We start from the raw sequence: 17,131 nt of genomic DNA on the forward strand, positions 1-17,131 counted from the left end.
GGAAGAAGTCTGTGTGTTTTCCCCTCAATCCTCACAGCACATGTGTTGTTGGTGTACATTGACTTTATGAGGTCGTAGGTTTTCCCTCCAATGCCCACTATCTAACAGTTTGTACAGCAGACCCTCGTGCCAAATTGAGTCAAATGCTTTTTGGAAGTCAACGAAACAGGAGTATACTTTGCTTTTATTTTATTTATTTGGTTGTCGATTAGGGTGCTGAGGGTGAGAATGTGGTCTGTTGTACGGTGATTTGGTAGGGAAGCCAATCTGTGATTTGCTCAAGGTATTGTTGTTTGTGAGGAAATGTGTGAGTCTGTGGTTAATGATCATACAGAGGATTTTTCCAAGGTTGCTGTTGACACAGAATCCCACGGTAATTGTTTGGGTCATATTTGTCTCCCTTTTTGTGGAGCCGGTGTTATGAGTCCTTGGTTCCAGATATTGGGGAAGATCCCGGAGCTAAGGACAATGTTAAGGAGTTTTAGTATAGCCAATTGGAATTTGGAGTCTGTGAATATGATCATTTCATTTAGGATACCATCCGCTCCGCAGGCTTCTTGATTTTAAGTGATTTTATTTTGTCCTGTAGTTCTTGTAGTGTAATTGGGGAGTCTAGCGGGTTCTGGTAGTCTTTTTATGGTTGACTCCAGGCTTTGTAGTTTGTCTTGTATGTGTTTTTGCTGTTCTCTCTCTCTCTCTCTCTCTCTCTCTCCTCTCTCTCTCTCTCTCTCTCTCTCTCTCTCTCTCTCTCTCTCTCTCTCTCTCTCTCTCTCTCTCTCCTCTCCTCTCTCCTCTCTCTCTCTCCTCTCTCTCTCTCTCTCTCTCTCTCTCTCTCTCTCTCTCACACTCACTCTCTCTCCCCCCCCCCCTCTCTCTCTCTCACACTACATTGTGCCATGTCACCCCGCTATTTGTCTATCTCCCTCCTTCCCTTCTCCCAATAGCTCGCTGATTGCAATCATGAGGAAGTCTTCTAAAGGTTCAAGGGGATCTCTGAAGGCTGAGCAGCCTCCTGGTGGGTCTACAGTGAAGTGACTCTGATGTCACTCACATCTCAGTGTCGCTGTGTCACCTGTCACTCATGTCTCAGTGTCTTCTCTCTGCACCTGTCACTCGTGTCTCAGTGTCTCTCTGCACCTGTCACTCGTGTCTCAGTGTCTCTCTGCACCTTGTCACTCGTGTCTCAGTGTCTCTCTGCACCTGTCACTCGTGTCTCAGTGTCTCTCTGCACCTGTCACTCTCGTGTCTCAGTGTCTCTCTGCACCTGTCACTCACGTCTCAGTGTCGCTGTGTCACCTGTCACTCATGTCTCAGTGTCTCTCTGCTCCTGTCACTCGTGTCTCAGTGTCTCTGTGTCACCTGTCACTCACGTCTCTGTGTCTCTCTGCACCTGTCACTCACGTCTCAGTGTCTCAGTGTCTCTCTGCACCTGTCACTCACGTCTCAGTGTCTCTGTGTCACCTCTGCACCTGTCACTCTGTGTCTCTCTGCTCCTGTCACTCATGTCTCAGTGTCTCTCTGCACCTGTCACTCACGTCTCAGTGTCGCTGTGTTACCTCTGATAGACAGCATGACGTAGAGCAGCTGTAGAGATGTACAACACTACAGATACACTAAGTGGCGCAGTGGGCAAGGCGCTCGCCACTAATGCAGGAGATGCTGGGTTCGAGCCCAGCTCTCGGCATTGCTACCAGCTTGGCTGGTCGTCATACTAACACAATTGGCAGTATTAGGGGTGGGAAGCTGGTGGGTGGGGATCGGACGTTGTGGACAGCGACTCCTACAGGTCGGTTGGTGCGCCTGCGCAGAAGAATCAGTACGCAACGGGGGGGCAGCGTGAGCCTCCAACGCAGACCCTCGCCGCTGAGAGATCGCGCTGTGCAGGTGAAAAGATGCGACAGCTGCCTCCTCGAGTACCGGAGGGGACACGTGATGCAAGGCTTCGTCCACATTGCAGCCGGCTTGTGGGAGGCATGGCCTAACAACGTTCGAGACAGGGGAGGGTAGAATTGGACAATACGAAATTGGGATGGGAGAAAAATAGAAAAATGGGAGAAAAAGTAGATAAAAAAAAAATATATATACACTACAGATACACTACAGATACACTACAGATACACAGATACACTACAGATACACTACAGATACACTACAGATACACAGATACACTACAGATACACAGATACACTACAGATACACTACAGATACACTACAGATACACAGATACACTACAGATACACAGATACACTACAGATACACTACAGATACACTACAGATACACAGATACACTACAGATACACAGATACACTACAGATACACTACAGATACACAACAGATACACAGATACACTACAGATACACAGATACACTACAGATACACTACAGATACACAACAGATACACAGATACACTACAGATACACAGATACACAACAGATACACAACAGATACACTATAGATACACTACAGATACACTACAGATACACAACAGATACACAACAGATACACTACAGATACACAGATACACAACAGATACACTATAGATACACTACAGATACACAACAGATACACTACAGATACACAACAGATACACAGATACACTACAGATACACAGATACACTACAGATACACTACAGATACACTACAGATACACAACAGATACACTACAGATACACAACAGATACACTACAGATACACAACAGATACACTACAGATACACTACAGATACACAACAGATACACAGATACACTACAGATACACAGATACACTACAGATACACTACAGATACACAACAGATACACAGATACACTACAGATACACAGATACACAACAGATACACAACAGATACACTATAGATACACTACAGATACACTACAGATACACTACAGATACACAGATACACAACAGATACACAACAGATACACTATAGATACACTACAGATACACAACAGATACACTACAGATACACTACAGATACACAGATACACAACAGATACACTACAGATACACAACAGATACACAGATACACTACAGATACACTACAGATACACTACAGATACACTACAGATACACTACAGATACACTACAGATACACAGATACACAACAGATACACAACAGATACACTATAGATACACTACAGATACACAACAGATAACCAGATACACAACAGATACACAACAGATACACTACAGATACACTACAGATACACTACAGATACACTACAGATACACTACAGATACACAACAGATACACTACAGATACACTACAGATACACTACAGATACACAGATACACAACAGATACACTACAGATACACTACAGATACACTACAGATACACTACAGATACACTACAGATACACAACAGATACACTACAGATACAACATTTTACTAAACACCTGCTTTTCCTCACATTCACTTGTCATGTGTCTACTTGTCTTCTCCTTCGCTCCTCACCCCATGTCCCCTCTCCCTGTCTGTTTCTCTGTGTGCCTTCTTGTCTTTCTGTCTGTCTGTGTTCATCTGCCTTGCTACTTGTTTGTCTCTGACTTTGTCTGTCTCATTGTTCACGTCTGTTTCTCTCTCTCTCTCTCTCTCTCTCTCTCTCTCTCTCTCTCTCTCTCTCTCTCTCTCTCTCTCTCTCTCTCTCTCTCTCAGCTGGAGGGGATGATGTGAAGGTGAAGGCAGTGAACGAGATGATGGAGAGGATCAAACACGGGGTGGTGCTCCGACCCACTAAGGGTCCGGACAACAAGGTGAGAATCCCCTCCCAGAATCTAGGAGGGGCCTAGAAGGAAGAGTCTGTTACCTCACAGGGACTGTGGCAACTTGGGGGCATGTTTATGTGAGGGGAACTCTCTCTCGACAGAAATCTATCATCTAATGGTCATTAACGTGTGTGGTCGGGCCTTACAAATAAATTTGATTTTGACCAGATCGACATTGTAAATAAGAAACCTGTTCTTAAATTAATGTTTTATCTGGCTAAATAAAGGTTAAATAAATCAAATAAATTTGATTTATGCTTTGGTGAAGGTTTCTGACATCTCTAGGGTAACAACAAACGCCAAGCTCCTCCTGACTGTTTATTCTTTGGTTTGTTTACTTGTGTTTATCTTTCCCTCTGTTCCCTCCATGTATACAACTGTTAGTGAATGTTACAACTGAATGAGCACGCGTGGCGTTTCATCCAAGCACACTGTGTGACGATATATGACCACGTCTGCCACAGACAGAGTCCTGCAGGCACGCGACATGAAGGGAAAAAGTCCAGTGACACTTTTCTGTTCCAAAATACATAATTTATGTCACCGTTTATGACCAAAGCGTAGAGCGCCCTGGTGTATTCCCTTCAGGCATGATGCAGTTATGGCTACAGTTTTACAATCGTTTTCCCACCCAGCACTGATAATGTGTTGTCGCAGTGTTTCAGATTTGTGATTCGAGGTTGTCTTGTCGAGCCCATATCTGGTCGCTCCACTATGAGCCCTGAGTCTACTCTGAGGCTACATTTGAGTCCCTGGTTAAAATATATACATATATATGGATTATTTTCTTTTTTATAATTGTGCTATTGCTTCAATCAACCTGCATTGTTCTTTGTGCAGTGTCCCTCAGAGTCTAAGTATTACATCATCAATATTGATGGGACGTTGTGTGTGGAGTTTATTATAGACTTAATGCATTCTCACTTGATTGTCCTCTTTTTCTCCCTTTCTCCATGATCGTCCGGTCTGCCCATCAATCGACCACACGGCCGCCGCGCAGAGAATGGCAGTAAAAGTGAGTATTGACGTCCGCTTCAATCTTGTGACGGCAGTGAGGTCATCGAGACACTGCACCCCCTCCGACCCCAGTAACACCCCTCTTTTTATAGCTTTAACCCCTAGAGATCACCCCTCAGAGAGTGGGATTTTCATATTTAAAGGAACACGCCAACATTATGGGAAATGCTGCTTACTGTCTTCTCCAGAGTCAGAAAAGAAGATGGATACCAATTTCCTCTCTGTGTTCAGCATAAAGCTATCCGGCTGCAGGCTAGCCTAGCTTAGCACAAATGAATGGAAGCAGATACGGACCAGCTAGCCTAGCTGATGGCCAAAAACATCTCTCCCGGAGTTGTAAGCTAAGCTAGTGGTCCGTATCCACTTCCATTTGTTTTTGTTAAGCTAGGCTAGCTTGCAGTCGGATATAGCTGTGTACTGAATGCACAGAGAGGACATTAGTATCCATCTTCTGGTCTGACTCTGGAGAAGACGGTAAGTGCATATTCCATAATGTTGGCATGTTCCTTCAAGCAGTAACGCATGAGAGCGAGCGCCATATTGTGGTTATTGGCACTGGTGTGCTGCGGTCCAATGAAGCTATAGGCTGAGTTACAGACTGAGCGACAGTGTTCTGATGGACAACAAATATTTGTGAAATCTCTCGCAACACTCCAAAGCCACAATGGCTCCAAAAGTTGAAATATGTTCTACTCTGCAGGGTTTGTGTCGCAAGCATGCATGTGTGTACAGTATGTACATTTCCAGTGTCATTTGAGAACTCACACATTTTCGCTTGCCTCTTTTCATTGAGTTCTTCTTAGGTAGATCAGCACAATAATGTAAATCTCATTACTGGATCTCGTAAACAAGTCACAGTGGAACAGTAAAGATGGAGAACTGATTCACAGAGGAGCTGATTGGTCCAGCCAGCAGATTTAAACTCCAGCTGTTGCGTCCTCTTTCTCTCGCTCTTCCACTTCCAATGACCAGCTATGTTTTGTGTTTGTTCTTGTAGTGCTGGTTTGGTAGTATTGTGTGATGCTGGTAAAGCTATGTCTGTTGTTGTGTAATGTCATGGGGCCTGTGCTTAAAGGTTACTCACAATGGTAGTATAGGGTTACGGTATGTATTTTTCTTTTCCAGTGTTTTAGCTACTCTACCACTGCACAGAAAGTAGGCGTTTTCTTTTGAAAGTGGTTACCAACGGTTACATGACTTGTTAACCCTTTCACTACCACACTACAGAAGGTTAACCCTTCCACTGCCACACTACAGAAGGTTAACCCTTCCACTACCACACTACAGACGGTTGGTAGTGAAAGGGTTAACCTTCTGTAGTGTGGTAGTGAAAGGGTTAACCATTTGTTGGGTGGCAGTGAACGGGTTAACCTTCTGTATTGTCGCAGTGAAAGGGTTAACCATTTGGTAGCGTGGCAGTTAAGGTGGATTAAAAGGTGGAGATTTCTTTTTTTGCAGCGTACTTAAGTTCAGTCACACGACTTTGTCGCTGGACCTTCCATCAGATCTTCATCAGTGGCTCTTAATGCAGCCTGGCATCTGGTATTTGGCTCGTTCTCGATCTGACCTGTGTGTGTGTGAGGCATCAAGGTGGTCCTAGTATAGATCCGCGTGTGTGGCTGGGAACCAGCTTGCAAATGAGGCACTTTGATTTGATTTAGAGAGGATTATTGATTTTCCAAAACGCCGTGGCAACGTGCCGACTCAGAGAGACGCCGTAAAGAGAATCAATAGAGGCCACAGAGGTTTGCTTTCTTAGTCTAATTACTGACCTCAGCTGCACGGGACGTGTTCACACACTGGGCTTGTCCACCGTGTCCTTGTCCTGGACATAAGAAAACCCTTCTTGTACTTGTGATTTTCCCCGTGATACAGGCCTACAGATGTATGGGATAGATACGGAATGTCCCTTTATTATGTGGCTAAAGCAGTGGTCTCTAGTGGTTCTCTGGGGACCCCCGGGGGTTTCAAGGGGCTCCCAGCTAATTGAGGAATATTTGTAATAGTTATTACATATATTTCATTTGCTACAAGCATAGTAAGTAAGAGAATGTATAAGAATTACTATTCTGAGCGGCTGGGTGGCGCAGCGGAGATTGTGCTCGTCACCAATGCAAGAGACTCCGGTCTCGAATACGGGTGTCAGCGTTGCCTCCGGCTTGGGCCGGCCGTTATACTAACTCAATTGGCAGAGTTAGCGGGAGGGGAGTCGATGGGTGGTAATCTGGACGTTGTGGACAGCGACTCCTACAGGTCGGTTGGGGACGCCTGTACAGCAGAGACAGGAAATGGCGGGGGTAGTGTGAGCCTCCCATGCGTTACACCGCGTCACTGAGAGTCCGCGCTGGCAGGTGAAAAGATGCGACAGGCTGCCTCCTTGTGTACCGGAGGGGACACGTGATGCAAGGCTTCTATCCTCCCTACAACCGACCAGTGGGAGGCATAGTCGAGCAACGTTCAAGACAGGGGAGGGGAGAATTGGAAATACGAAATTGGGATGGGAGAAAAATAGAAAATAAGGAGAATAGTGGATTAAAAAAAAATTACTATTCTGATCATAGGTTCCACTCCCTCCAATAGTGCAGATAGCTACAGACAACAACTACAAACTGTACTAAATCTAACAATAACAAATATCTTTCTCAGATCAGTCCGCTGGTCCAGGGTACTTGACATGGAAAGGTTTTGAGAATCACCGGGCCAGAAGACATACTTAGTCAACAAATACATTTTACAATTTTAAACCAGTAAAGTATCTGCGTGTATCAGTCAGGTTTGCAGAGCTTTGTTCGAATGTTACAAGGATCCTGTAACGTCCATCAGTGTGGCCCTTACTTCCTCCTCACTCCAACCGAAGCTCGGCTGGTAAAAGGTGTTTCCATCTTAAGTTTGGAGGCCAAGTGTGAAGTAATAACTCAACGATGCACCAAGAGTCAGCGTTTTCTAAACATGTCCTCCCTCCCCCACAGCTGCCCGCCCCTCCTGAGGAGAAGCACCAGGAGAGTGCCATGGAGGAGCTGAAAGGCATCCTGGTAAAGACCTCAACACCTAGTGTGGAATAGGAACAGATAAATAAATAAAATAGATCACCATCGCCTTTATTATTGTGTTCAGAATGTTCATTGAAGTGCACTGCATGGATATACAGAGGGTCATTTGTTCAAATGCAACAAGGGAGCTGATATTTAGGTACATAATACAGTATATCTCCCCTTTTTTTATATAGCAGCTTTTATCCAAAACGCTTTACAATTTGTTCCTCACATTTTACCCAATCACTCACACATTCACACACCGACGCCGGAGGCAACCATTCAAGGTGCCAACCTGCTCATCGGGAGCAATTAGGGGTTAAGTGTCTTGCTCAGGGACACTTCGACACGCTGCCCGGGAGGAGCGGGAGTCGAACCGGGAACCTCCAGATTACCAGACGACTGCGCTACCTCCTGAGCCACTGTATACCCTGCTTCACACTATTACACATATTCACACCTGGGAGCTGCTTGACGCAGTGACAACCCTGTAATGTTGCCCGCTGAGCAGTGGAGCAGTGGGGCGTCTGAGTACCTTGTTCAAGGGCACTTCAGCGCCTGGTGCTGAGGGAGGAGAACGTGTTTCATTAAGTCCCTTCCACTCCAGGTCACCGCTGTGCGAACAAACCGTCCCCCGTGATCCCCCTTTCAATTATGACTTGAATGGGCCGACGTTACACTGTTGACTTATTCGATGATTGGTTGATTCATTATTTATTAAATTGTTGATTTATTCATTTCAAGCCGTATGGTTGAGATTGACATTAACAGTATCTTAATAGATACGTACATGCACGAGCGTGCGCACATACACACACACACACACGCACGCACGCACACACACACACACACACACACACGTGCGCGCACACCCATACACATACCTCCACCTCCACTCACACGTTAGAACCGTTTTCTAGAAATCAGTACTAGTAAGAAATTATACAAATACAAGATAAGAAGTGTTATTTAGTTTTCCACATAACAGCCTGTTGTCATGGTGACCCCCTGCAGGAGACAGTGAAGAGGAGTCCCAGTCGAGGCTCCCAGGAGCCCGCCCCCTCTCCGCCTGGGAAGAAAGACAGCGAGCTGGAGGTCATCCTCAGGCGCAGACGCAACAAGGCAGGAGAACCTGGTTCTGGAGGTAGATTTGTGTGTGTGTGTGTGTGTGTGTGTGTGTGTGTGTGTTTCACCTTACCTTACTAAGCCTTAACCTCAACTAGAGATGGAAAATAATATAAAAAATTGCATGAAAATAGGGAGAGGATGGAGGAGAGGAGGGAGGAGGAGAGGAGGGAGTTGAGAGGAGGAGAGGAGGGAGTAGAGAGGAGGGAGTGGAGAGGAGTGAGTAGAGAGAAGGGAGTAGAGAGAAGGGAGTAGAGAGGAGGGAGTAGAGGAGGGAGTAGAGAGAAGGGAGTAGAGAGGAGGGAGTAGAGAGAAGGGAGTAGAGAGAAGGGAGTAGAGAGGAGGGAGTCGAGAGGAGGGAGTCGAGAGGAGGGAGTAGAGAGGAGGGAGTAGAGAGAAGGGAGTAGAGAGAAGGGAGTAGAGAGGAGGGAGTCGAGAGGAGGGAGTAGAGAGGAGGGAGTAGAGAGGAGGGAGTCGAGAGGAGGGAGTAGAGAGGAGGGAGTAGAGAGAAGGGAGTAGAGAGGAGGGAGTAGAGGAGGGAGTAGAGAGGAGGGAGTCGAGGAGGGAGTAGAGAGAAGGGAGTAGAGAGAAGGGAGTAGAGAGGAGGGAGTCAAGAGGAGGGAGTAGAGAGGAGGGAGTCGAGAGGAGGGAGGAGGAGAGGAGGGAGGAGGAGAGGAGGGAGTCGAGAGGAGGGAGGAGGAGAGGAGGGAGGAGGAGAGGAGGGAGTCGAGAGCAGGGAGGAGAAGAGGAGGGAAGAGGAGAGGAGGGACAGCAGCATTATCATAAACCAGATTTCAACTGAATTACCATGATGTACAAATTGTGTTTTTTTCCCTATTATACTATGTTTCCATCTTACAGTTCACTGTGTGATACCTGTGTTCATTTAGTTCCCTTTGCCAACTCACACTCAACCCACACAACTCACACTCACACTCACACTCAACCCACACACCGGGGCAGCGGTGGCCTAAAGGTTAGAGAAGCGTGTTTGTGACCGGAAGGTCGCTGGTTCGATCCCCCGGACCGGCAGGAAAAAAATCTGGGCTGGGGAAGTGAATTAATAACTCTTTCATATCCCCTTAACACCAACCGCTGAAGTGTCCTTGAGCAAGGCACTTAACCCCCAACTGCTCCAGCAGGCACGTGCATACATAGGGGTGAAGGGGTGCCCGGGCACCTGCCTTTTTCATTTTTCATTAGAAAGTGCCCTTTTTATGCCACCCTCTTTTTTTTTTTTTTTTTTTTTTTTTTTTTACTGTTGCACATATAGATATACTGCCCTGCCCTTCCAAATGAAAGATGTCACTATAGAATCTAAATATTAGGTAAAGAAAGAGAAATGCCACCCCTCTTGTAAATAATAGGTCCTTCCAGCCTGGAAGGACCTATTACGCATAGGCATAGCACGTGGGTGGGTGATGATCATGAGATGATGTAAACCGCGCAGGGCCAGCAGCACAGCAGTGCACTGAACACGAAATTGATATCCAGCTGTTGTTGAGCTCACACTCGAGTCGAGACCTCTTTTTTTACAGTTACTATTTCAACTAAAACAAAGCAAGAGTACACTTCATCAGGTAAGGTATTTGCCCAACAAAATAAAATGTCGGGTTTGCAGTGCACTGTATATTTTCGTGAAACACGTCGCCAGATCACCCCTCCCCAGCCCCTCCCTGTCTGCTGCTAGTGCAGGAAAATCACGCAGCATACTCTCTATCTCTCTCTCTCTCTCTCTCTTTCTCACTCTCCTCTCCTCTCTGACGGAAAACAGAATAATTTTGATTGACAGTCGAGTCTGCCAATTACGTCACACGGCTTGCACCCGCCCTGCTGTTCTTAGCACCAATCGGCAAGCGCTATTAGTTTTTGACTTCGTGAATGTCCTGTGTGGTGACAAGTTTGACAACAACAAAGCTACAGTGCTAACAATAAGCTATTTGGCTGGATGCAGTCTGGAGGACAGTGGATATACATCAAGACAACAGTCTGTGACTGGGACAGTGGACATAATACTTCATCAAGCCCTCCTGACCTGGACCACGTTTCAACTAAACAAGGTAGTTAATGCGGTCTCGGTCGGTCGGTCTCTCTCTCTCTCTCTCTCTCTCTCTCTCTCTCTCTCTCTCTCTCTCTCTCTCTCTCTCTCTCTCGCAGCTGTTGGTCTGGAGCGCATATTGTGTTATTAAAGGGACACTATGTAGTTTTGGTGACATCTATCGGTGAAACTGAATGTACCATAGACTTGTATTAACCCCAAAAATCGGGCTCGTGCGCTATGCGCGCTCGCATTGCATTTAATAATTCATGCCCTTTTCTCATTTCGGGCACCTGCCTTTCTAAAGTCCTGTGCACGTCCCTGTGCTCCAGTGGAGTTGCTCAGTGGCCAACGGTGGCAGACTGTGGTTGTACTGGGCAGCTCCCAGGTGTGAATGGAACTGTGTGAATGTGAAGCAGGGCGTTCCTGAAAAAAGAGCATTCAGCTCAGCGAACCTACCCTGGGTAAATAAAGGTTAATCAAATTCAAATAAAAAACTCACACTCAACCCGACCCACACACGTCCAAGGCAACGTTGCCCCTCTGTGTTGCATCACCACCTGCACAGTGTCTCTCAGTGTAGAGGCTACATGTCGCGCACATCTTGAAAAGCACTGAACTTCCTGACATGCAGTCAACAACAGTGTGGCTTGAGCACGAGCATAGGAGCTGTTCTGTCTGAGTCTGTCCAAAAGGGGGCGCAAACGGACCATGTAATCGCTACTTGTGAGCGAATCACGGCAAGGTCAAACTACTATTGAAATGGATTTGTTTATATTTTTGGTATTGATTGACCCTGTCTGTCTGACACACAGTGTAATCAATTGTCTCGAACATGCAAACCGTTATATTATAGAACTTTTACAGATGACTATGTGGTGGTCTGAGGTGAACCTGGTTGAATCTCAACAGCCTCTCAACAGCCAAGTATTTCCTTATTTCCGGCTTCTTTCCTCTCAAACTGCACTGAATAAATACGGCAGAAATATACAACCTAATTAGGAACGTCTGATCGGATACTATTGGAGAAGGGCAAAGGGACTTTGGGTGAATCTACAAACAGCTTTTCAGGGAAATATTAACTTCTTCTCTTGTCTAGTTCCTCTCATGTTAAATCTGTTTATTTGATTCTCTACATTCCTAATAATAGTAATAATAATAATACACTTTTCAGATAAAAAAAAAAGCCAGAAGTAATGAGTGAGGTGTATGCAGTGGTGGAAAGTAACTAAGTATTTTTTACTCAAGTACAATTTCGAGCTACTTGTACTTTACGTGAGTCTTTTTTTATTTGAGGGAACTTTATACTTTTACTCCACTACATTTCAAGGGAAATATTGTACTTTTTACTAGCATAAAAGATGTGGCAAACATTTATGAAGATTATATACTTTCACATTTGAAGCCTGTCAACTTCAAGAGGACATAATCAGAGCAGCATAACTGGACCACATACCACTTTAACATAACCTTTAATCAGAGCAGCATAACTGGACCACATACTCCTTTAACATAACCTTTAATCAGAGCAGCATAACTGGACCACATACCACTTTAACATAACCTTTAATCAGAGCAGCATAACTGGACCACATACCACTTTAACATAACCTTTAATCAGAGCAGCATAACTGGACCACATACCACTTTAACATAACCTTTAATCAGAGCAGCATAACTGGACCACATACCACTTTAACATAACCTTTAATCAGAGCAGCATAACTGGACCACATACCACTTTAACATAACCTTTAATCAGAGCAGCGTAACTGGACCACATACCACTTTAACATAACCTTTAATCAGAGCAGCGTAACTGGACCACATACCACTTTAACATAACCTTTAATCAGAGCAGCGTAACTGGACCACATACCACTTTAACATAACCTATAGAGGTCAATGGAATCAAGGTTTGAATGCTCCCAAGCACTGGAATACACAAACTTTATGTAGAATGCATACTTTTAGATACTTCTCTACTTTTACTTAAGTAGAATTTTAATTACTTTTACTTTTACCGGAGTACTAATTTATCTGGGTATTTCTACTTTTACTTAAGTAAAGGAACTGTGTACTGTACAGTACTTCTTCCACCACTGGGTGTATGTACTGTACGGTATACAAGGTCAGAAGAATTGAGGAATCCCTCAGAAAATACTGTATTTTACAGGGGATTCTGTCGTATGCTCTCTTCCCTACTGGTGAATAAATGGACGAATAACCTTTGACGACAGAACAATTATTATTACACACGACACATGATAGACGAAAGCCCAGACGGAGTTGACAGTAACAGAATGAACCGGGCGACCCCGAGCCTGTTCTCGTTACATAACCGCTCACCGCTCGTCCCCCTCTGTCCCCCCCCCCCTCTGTTTTTCAGACGAGAAAGAGGGCCACATGAGTCACGTCTCCTCCTCCGACAGCCTGAACTGGAGGCGCACCAGCACCGGCTCTGGCAAGGAGCCAGAGGGGCCCGGAGGCGCCCCTGGGGTGCCGGGCGTCCCCTCCGATCCGACGGGGGGGCCCAGGGTGAACCTGGAGAGACGCGGGTCGGGGCCGGGGCCCGTGGTGGCCAGGCGGAAGAGTTCTGACGTCAAAGAGCCCAGGGTGTCCTCCTGGCAGGAGAGGAGGTCCCGGAGCTCTCTGTCCGAGAAGGGGCCCCCCGAGTCGCCCCTCGAGAAGGGGCCCCCCGAGTCGCCCCTCGAGAAGGGGCCCCCCGAGTCGCCCCTCGAGAAGGGGCCCCCTGAGTCGCCCCTCACTAATGGATGCATCGTCAGGTGATACGCTGCTGCAGAATCTAGTTCAAGTCCTGTTTTATTTGTCACGTATAAAGTACATGTACATTACAGTGAAATGCTTGGTTCTGTATGAGCCCCTGAGAATGTGCTTCATACAGTAAAAAAGTAAGTAAAAGAGGAATAACACTATACAATAGTCAATATACAAACTAAAGTACAACCTAGGTCCTAAGTACAATGAAGTAGAAATGCAGACAATGAGGTACAACAACCTTTTTTTAAAGGCATGGTGCAAATGCAAATGAGGTATGAATGTAGTGCAAATCTCTTAATTAATAAATAGATAAATATGATGTAGTGTTAAAGTGTCTAAAGTGAGTGTTAAGTTGAGTGTTTGTTTATAGTGAGTGTGTGGATGTGGATGTGTGTGCAATGAGTGTAGATGGATGGGTTGATGTTACATAGTCATTGAGCATCCTGATGGCAACATAAACGTGCAGACATAAGAATAGACATAAAATAAGTACAATAAGTACAATGTTGCTTGAAGGCATTAGGGTTCAATAATAACAAAGTACCAAACACTGCAGAAACCCCCATGTGTACCAATCCACTCCCAAGGACCATTATTAACACTTTGATTGCCTAAGGCTAAATTCATGATATACCATCCGTTGCCAGCTCTATTTAACATGGAGAAGTTCCCCTTCTTTGCAGGGCTATAACTTTTTAAATTCTATTGCTAGATTGCCATTATTAGGGCCCATTCAAGGTCCTATATGTATTGTTCATTGTGTAGCAACGTTAAACTTTTTCATTCACATATTCATAGTAAAATATGGTCTAAAGTATAAGTATGTTTTCATCTCTTTCTGCAGCTTTCTCCAGAACGTGATTCATAGCCCCAAATGCATTATATTGATGATGAAATACAGTTTGGTAGGAATCTGTGCGAGATCAAAAATTTCAATTGGACGTACTTCTAGAAGTTTCTACGTATCATCTGATGATGACCGGATGGGTGGGGGATCGTTTATAATTCCCTGGGCAGCGTTATATCATTCATCTAGTGTGGGTGATATGATCATCAGAGCAGTTTATATCGAACACGTTATAAAATAACGCTGAATCTTACCGTATCTTCCTCGCGCCTTTGGACGATGAGCGTGGAACTGAAATATTCCTATTATGGGATGTAGAAATACGTGATCTATTTCCAGGTTGTATAATAGTATATACGTCCAAATCATGTTGTTTATCGAGTTATTGGCAACGGATCGCTATGTATTGTGTCGAGATCGAGTCCCGGGACCTATAGAGAGTGCCCGGAAGTAATATGGACGATCACCACTTCATCCACATGACTTCCTGTTTGGCGCTTCTGCCGATTGGCCACCAGATGGCGCTCTTGAACCGCTAGAGGGTTGAGAGGAGGCCAGCACTGTGTCTCAGGGCTGCGGAGGAAAAATATGATTTCGATCACAGATTTTTGAAATATTGATATTAAAGACGAGTTAGGGCGTCCGCGGCAACTTTAGCATGGCTAGGAAAGACGCCTAAACACGTTTTCGGCACTTAAAGTGTTAACTAAATACAGTAATATGATGCAACGAGCAACTGCTTGCAAGGTGTCATTGCACTGTGTCGGTCCTTGTGAAATTAAACTACACATCATTCAGAACTTAAATTCACAGAACAGCCATTCAAATACATGTTTCTGAGTGGTGAGTTTGGCTGGTAGTACGCGTTAAGATGGTCGCATGTCAAGGGAAATCAGTGTTTGTTTGGTATACTCAAGACTCAGAAAGTTGATTTGTTACCACGGCAGAGGCATCACGTGGATGAACATCCAAGAAATAAATACATTTATCATCGGATGAACATTCCAGTGGCAGTGGCAGTTGTGATGAACATTTCAACTCATCTCTCACGCATTAAAAGAAAGATCTTTGATAAACCAGGAATGACCTTTTCATATAGATTTCTAGGAAAGGACTTTTCTGTCATTCATACAGATTTTGATTTAGATTTCTAGGAAAGACCTTTTCTGTCATTCATACAGATTTAGATTTCTAGGAAAGGACTTTTCTGTCATGCATACTGTTGTGGAAATTACCAAGAACAAAGGATGAGCCGCTGTGAAATCATTCTGACACGAGTTATTAAAAAAATAACATCGTTTATTCCATCTGTGGCCACAGTGAAAAAGTGATCAGTTTACAGAAAGACACACATGTTTACACACAAGCGTCTGACCAGAAAGTGACAAAGAGCTCTGGTCAGACGTACATTAATACACAATTGAAATGACGTCCACTAGACATTCAGAAAGGTAAACAAAGTCTGCCCAAAGGAGAGAAATGTATAAGCAGCCTTGGCTAGGCGGTGTTATTTGTTATGTCTTTAACTGGAATGGGAAACAACCTTGCTAGGAAAGGAAAAGATTAGGTCAAAAGTCATCCTCTCCCCACATTAAAGGGACAGTATAGTGTCTGCCAGTGTCTGAGCTCAGTTTACTAGTTGGTCATATTAACCAGTCAGCTGTAAGACATAGAATATGTATTTTAACACAGATGTATAGATAACATTCCCATAACAATACAGATTTAGATTTCTAGGAAAGACCTTTTCTGTCATTCATACAGATTTAGATTTCAAACCCTTGCCCTCTTCTCTCATTCTCCCCGTTCCACAGCGGGGAGGACAGCGTTCTGAAGACGCCGGAGACGTGTGCTCAGTCCAACGGAGTCGTCCACACCAGAGCGGTGGAGGAGGACACGCACGCCACCCTCTCCCCCAGAGCGGCGGAGGACACGCACGCCACCCTCTCCCCCAGTTTTCCCGCCGGGCCCGGCCCGGTCAACGGGAACGCGGACGCCGAGTGCTAAGACGTCCCGCTGGGGTTCCTGGGCTTTGTATTCATACTCTATCTTTAAGGGTGTGTTCACATCTGAAAGTCCGGGGAAAGTCCGGACTTTCTGGTGGACCAAATGTGAAAATGATACATTGTTTAATTTTGGTCTGCGTTCACACTACCCTGTTTGGTGCGGATCTAATTTGTAAACAAAGGACATGCTGTCGCATCTATTGGACACAAACGTAATCAGTTGCCGGCAGCGCAGTTATTATGGAGCAATCTCTCTCTGTCTCTCGGATCAATCAAATCAAATAATTAACACATGTATGTTGTCATTTTAAACAACTCACCATTCATTCATTATGCATCAGCAGCAGCTAAATTAATGTTATTATAGTTCACAACACAGCAGCGCGTTTTGAATCGCTAGCCTATTAATTATCGTCTCAGCAAGCACAGTCAATACTTTTTTCCGTAGCCGCATTTCGCGGAGACAGCTGTGTATAGCGAGAGAGAGAGAGCGAGAGAGAGAGAGAGAGAGAGAGAGAGAGA

General features: G+C 45.0%; 1 protein-coding gene across 1 annotated transcript in view; it reads left to right on the top strand.

Moving 5' to 3' along the window:
- shtn3 (shootin 3) overlaps positions 1-16,697 on the top strand; it is a 65,791-nt gene extending 49,094 nt beyond the window's left edge. Inside the window, exons 10-15 of the mRNA XM_084332125.1 lie at positions 945-1,015; positions 3,654-3,751; positions 7,750-7,812; positions 8,827-8,956; positions 13,365-13,761; positions 16,418-16,697. Coding sequence (XP_084188251.1) covers positions 945-1,015; positions 3,654-3,751; positions 7,750-7,812; positions 8,827-8,956; positions 13,365-13,761; positions 16,418-16,610 — 952 coding nt within the window. The 3' untranslated portion in view covers positions 16,611-16,697. The remainder of the gene's footprint in view (positions 1-944; positions 1,016-3,653; positions 3,752-7,749; positions 7,813-8,826; positions 8,957-13,364; positions 13,762-16,417) is intronic.
- Positions 16,698-17,131: the final 434 nt, after the last annotated feature.

Source organism: Notolepis coatsorum, assembly GCF_963971535.1.
Source record: "Notolepis coatsorum genome assembly, chromosome: 16".
NCBI classification, from domain to species: Eukaryota; Metazoa; Chordata; class Actinopteri; order Aulopiformes; family Paralepididae; genus Notolepis; species Notolepis coatsorum.